This window comes from Fulmarus glacialis, unplaced genomic scaffold (genome assembly GCF_000690835.1).
Source record: "Fulmarus glacialis isolate BGI_N327 unplaced genomic scaffold, ASM69083v1 scaffold17219, whole genome shotgun sequence".
NCBI classification, from domain to species: domain Eukaryota; kingdom Metazoa; phylum Chordata; class Aves; order Procellariiformes; family Procellariidae; genus Fulmarus; species Fulmarus glacialis.
In genome coordinates this window covers 72,849-78,134 of record NW_009234041.1, presented here as the reverse complement: position 1 = coordinate 78,134, position 5,286 = coordinate 72,849, and the positions used below count along the sequence as shown (strand labels likewise).

Sequence of the window (5,286 nt, the reverse complement as noted above, 5' to 3'; positions counted from 1 at the left end):
CGGCTGGCTACCTCCCCGACTTCCTCACCCCGCCACAGCCCCCCTCCGGCTTCTCCTTCTCCTGCCCCCGGCAGCTCAAAGTGCCCCCTTACTTGGGCTACCGGTTCCTGGGGGAGCGGGACTGCGGGGCCCCCTGCGAGCCAGCCCGGCCAAACGGGCTCATGTACTTCAAGGAGGCGGAGGTGCGATTTGCCCGGCTGTGGGTGGGCGTGTGGTCTGTGCTCTGCTGCGCCTCCACCCTCTTCACCGTGCTCACCTACCTGGTGGACATGCGCCGTTTCAGCTACCCAGAGCGGCCCATCATCTTCCTCTCAGGCTGCTACTTCATGGTGGCAGTGGCCTACGCGGCAGGTTTCTTGCTGGAGGAGCGGGTGGTGTGTCTGGAGCGCTTCTCTGAGGACGGCTACCGCACTGTGGCCCAAGGCACCAAGAAAGAAGGCTGCACCATTCTCTTCATGATCCTCTACTTCTTTGGCATGGCCAGCTCCATCTGGTGGGTCATCCTGTCCCTCACCTGGTTCCTGGCTGCTGGCATGAAGTGGGGCCACGAGGCCATCGAGGCCAACTCCCAGTATTTCCACCTGGCTGCCTGGGCTGTGCCCGCTGTCAAAACCATCACCATCTTGGCCATGGGGCAGGTGGATGGGGACGTACTCAGTGGGGTGTGTTACGTAGGTATCTACAGCGTGGACTCGCTGCGGGGCTTTGTGCTGGCGCCCTTGTTTGTGTACCTCTTCATTGGCACTTCCTTCTTGCTTGCTGGCTTTGTGTCCTTGTTTCGCATCCGCACCATCATGAAGCATGACGGCACCAAGACGGAGAAACTGGAGAAGCTGATGGTGCGCATCGGTGTCTTCAGTGTCCTCTACACGGTGCCTGCCACCATTGTCCTGGCATGTTACTTCTACGAGCAGGCCTTCCGTGGCACCTGGGAGAAGACGTGGCTCCTCCAGACCTGCAAAACCTATGCCGTGCCCTGTCCCAGCCACTTTGCCCCTATGAGCCCGGACTTCACGGTCTTCATGATCAAGTACCTCATGACCATGATTGTTGGGATCACGACTGGCTTCTGGATCTGGTCTGGCAAAACCCTTCAGTCCTGGCGACGCTTCTACCACAGACTCAGCACCGGCAGCAAAGGCGAGACGGCAGTATGAGACCCCCCTGCCCCTTCTGGCACACACACACGCACTCATGCACACACGCAGAGGAGAGGGATACACAGCAGAAGAGGAAGGCAATGGCTCCCTGAAGAGGGAGGAAGGGAGGCTTTTTCTAAACTTTTTCTTCCTCCCAGAAAGTTTGGGAAAAAAAAAATCTTTGCATAAAGGATCAGACGGACTGTGTCCAGTGGTGCTTATGCCCAGCTAAGTAGAAGAGCACAGAAAAAGAAGCCACTGGTGGGATGGGAGAGTCCTTCCCACGCAGGAAGTCCCCTTACCTCTCTCTCCTACCACCCCTGTGCAGGAAAAAAAACCCAACCCGACTAAAAACATCCTGTCTTGCTTTGGATGAGAGGAAGGGGAAGCCAGATCTATTGAGCTGCTCCCGCTGAGAAGTAGCCAAACCCTCTCTGAACTGCTGGGGTCAAACTGCAGCGCAGGCAGGGTAGCTCCCCAGCCTGGGCTCACCGCCTGCTCCCTCCAGCTCGGCGGAGCCATCACGTGAGTACTGCGCAACCAGCTACAGCCCAGACCGTGTGCTGGTGAGATGCCTCTGTTCTGTCAACTCACAAGTTCCTTTTTACCTCAGTGATACCTGTTTTAATTGTTTTAGAGTGAAAATTCGGCCCTTGGTCTGTTGTTCTTGCTGCTGTGGGGAAGGAGGGGGTTGCTACTCCACACCCTGAAAAGAAATGACTTGTTGCTTTTCAGCAGAAGGCTTTTCCCCCTTGCCTTTGTTCTAGGAGACAAAGGGGGAGACAAAAGTGTTTTCTATGTAGAAAGGCATAAGCATGGGATCGGTTTTTATGGGCAAACTAACAAAAAGAAGTCGTTGAGGTTCACCCTTGGATGTGAGGAGCTCGCAGGAATAAACATTCCTTTTATGAAAAGAGGAGAAGGCAGGATGTTTTCCTACCGTTCAATATGGGTCGTTTTTCTAAGCTGAAGGAAACGCAAGACTTAGAGGGCAAGAAGAGAGTAACCGAGAGCACCTGCCAAAACAAGAGCCATTAAAATATGTACCGTAAAGATACGATATTTTTCTTTCCTTCCTGTAAACTTGCTTTCTCTCCTGCTTTGCAGTGAGCTCGTTGCAGGTAAAGTCAATACACAGCCAGCTTCTGGGGACAGGAGGGATCCTTTTGGCTCATGATGGACCCTTTGCCTGCTCCTCAGGTTCTCCGGACTGCATAGCAATGACTCGTGGTGCAGGAGGGGGTTGGTGTTTAAAAGCAAGCAAGTACCACAAGTGAGGAGCCTTCTCATTTCAGCTAAAATACAGCTCGTTAAGTTTCCTGTGATCATATCTTGGAAGGAAAGACATTCAAAAACTAATCATGAAATGCATCGTTTTCTTTTTGAAATGTGATAGATTTTTCTATTCTGAAATTTTCATGTTGACATGTTCATATTTTATTTTTTGCATACTACTTTACCTTTATATTCACTGAAGGGTTGTTTTTATAAGTATATGTGTGTGTGTGTATATTCTTGCCTAAGGACAAAATAGGAAATTCTGGATTTTTAGCAAGTCTCCACCCTATAGCTGCTCTTCATTTTTTGGGGGGAAAAGTGTCTGGAATGAAACTTAAAAAGAAAAAACCTGTTCAGGGTGAGGGGGGAGGCTGCTGCTGTCTGAGGGCGTACCAGTAGTCTGGGTATGAAGAATGGGCCCATCAGCCAAATCCTTCAGTAGATCTGATCTCAGACTTGCCGGGCTTGGGTTTTTGTCTTTTATAATGTGCACGTGGAAGAAAAATAAAAAAACCAAACGTGTAAGACAAGTGCAGTATGTATATTTTGTAAATCTCATTTTTGTAAGAAAATATGTATTTATGTTTTTACTTGATTTTTTTGAAGGTCTGTATGAGGCCCTGCTTCACCCCATGTACAGATCACTAAATAAATAATTTTTAATACAAGGGCTCCAATGAAGTTCTTTCAGTCTGAACACTCGGCAGGTCATAGAAGGGGGGACAGCTCTGTGAGTGGCATCTTCCCCCCCACTTCGTGGTGGGAGATGCAAGAGACTTTCGGGTGACTACACTACAAATATACTGACCAGAAACTCAGCTGTGACTTGAAACTGGCCTTTCCGAGTACCGTCCCGTCACAATAGATCATCACATTTTGCGACCGTTTCAAATGTTTGCCCTCACTTGAGGTACTTGCATTCTAGCCAAGTTTTCTTCCAGGCTCTGCCTCTCGCTGAGGGCAAGCTGATAAACCAGTTTCCTTATCTAGAAAATAAGGATAATGCTCTCTTCCCATTTTGAAAGGACTTTGAGATTGAGAACTGGAGGGTGCTACAAGTGCTGTAAATTAAATCCTTGCTTTGACGGGTGGAGTGTTTTAGGGAAACACTAAGGACTAGGTGCTTTTCAATAGCTTTCAAAGGCCAGTGTTTTGAACTGGCTTTTTTCTCCCCCAGCACCTTTGCTACCTCCAGTTTTGTTCAGGTGAATTTTACTTTAATCTTAATAGCTAGCCCGAAGCCTACATTCTTTCTTATCAGAGTCATCTGAAAGCTGATAGCTTCAATGGAATGGTCTATTTTATTTCATTTTTTAAACTGAAATGAATGTTTAGATCTCAAGCTGTGTTGCTACAGTCATGCAAAGGGCCCCAGCAAACAGAATTTTACACCTGTGAAATGATGATAGTTTCCAGCTTTTCTCTCGCAATGATTTAAGCCTATTTATTGGGTTCATCACCCTTCCTTTGCCTTAAACTATGGCTATACTAAAATTTAAGTTACAGAACAGAGATCTAAGATGCCTTAGCTGGATGCCATTACAGTAGCTGTGGTTGCACTGCAATATTGTTTCATTTACTGAGCGCAGTTGCACTTTCTCTCAGGGCACTATTTTATTCGGACACTGTGCTCTCAAACATAACATTTATACATTTACAGTGTACGAACTACTGATTTAAAGTTCTTTTCAGAGTCAGCCCCATTCACGCTGCCTCTCTAGAAAGGCCACATCTTTTATTTGAGAACACCTCTAGCTGTTCCCCAGAATTGCTCACTGTCAAGTTTTGTTTTTGAAAAGGCCTTTGCTTTCCTGCAAGTCAGGCTGCTTCAAACTGCTCCATGACATGAGCTCGCTGATCACTGCTGAGGGGGGTTTCATTCCACTCACTTAGGAAACCTGAACCTTTCTATAAACATTTCCTCTCATTAATCCATCAGTGCTGGCCGGAGCGACGGAACGGCTGAAACAGCTCGCGCTCTGAAGGACTGGGAACCGACAGAAGCAGTAGTGTGACTGACGCCCCTGTGCTGTGCAGCCATAGCTGCATCGCTAAACATGCAATTAATCCTTAATACATCATGGACAGCTTATCCCGCAATTCATGCAGGCGGCCTGTCCCCCCGCTCTTCTCTCCACTCACCACCCATCTTTGCTAGCTGGATGAGAAACTGCATTTAGATGTGATCGCTACTTTTTTGTCCATATGTGGAAAAACTTAAATAGACCTTTTTTTAGTTCACGAGACATTCATATCTGAAAGGAAATGTCTCTGTTTCCACCAGAAACCACTAAAGCTGAATGCTTTTATTTTAGTATTTCCTATTAGGTACTTCTGGATTTAGAGTCACTTACAAAAAACTATCCAAATCCTGGGATTTAAGTTGATTTTTAAAATTTGAGATTGCAGGTGAAATTTGATGCTGGTGTAAAGTAGAAGCAACTGCTATTCACTTTTAAGCAGATGTGACTTGCCTCAAGACTGAATTTGCTCACAGTGGAAACAATTTGGAGAATTTCAAGTAGTGATAGCGTCTGGCCTTCTGGAATAAAAATCTCTATCACCATTCTGATAACAAAGTAGCAGTTACTTTCATAATGGAGTACAATTTTTGAAAATCTCTTTGTGAAGCTGTCTGGAAAAAAGGAGGAAAAATAAGCCTTTACTAACCTTGCTAATCGCTGCAAAAGGATTTTTCTTTGAGTAATGTTTAAGTCCACTTTCAGTTAACTTTTTTTTAAGTTTAAGAAACGTTTCCTACCCTTCACCTTTGGCCCTCATCTGTGCAGCGTTTTTGGTTCACAAGACCTTGGCAAGTAATAGTTATCATTGATCAAGATCCCTCTAAGTTTACACCATATACTACATT

At 46.6% G+C, this 5,286-nt stretch overlaps 1 protein-coding gene across 1 annotated transcript; it reads left to right on the top strand.

The window, feature by feature from the left end:
• Positions 1-5: 5 nt before the first annotated feature.
• Positions 6-1,512, top strand: LOC104082413 (frizzled-7; the record flags this gene model as incomplete). The annotated part of the gene is made up of 1 exon (XM_009585533.1): positions 6-1,512. A coding segment is annotated over one exon (1,152 nt), but the record flags the coding sequence as incomplete, so codon positions are not given.
• Between the last annotated feature and the right edge of the window lie 3,774 nt (positions 1,513-5,286).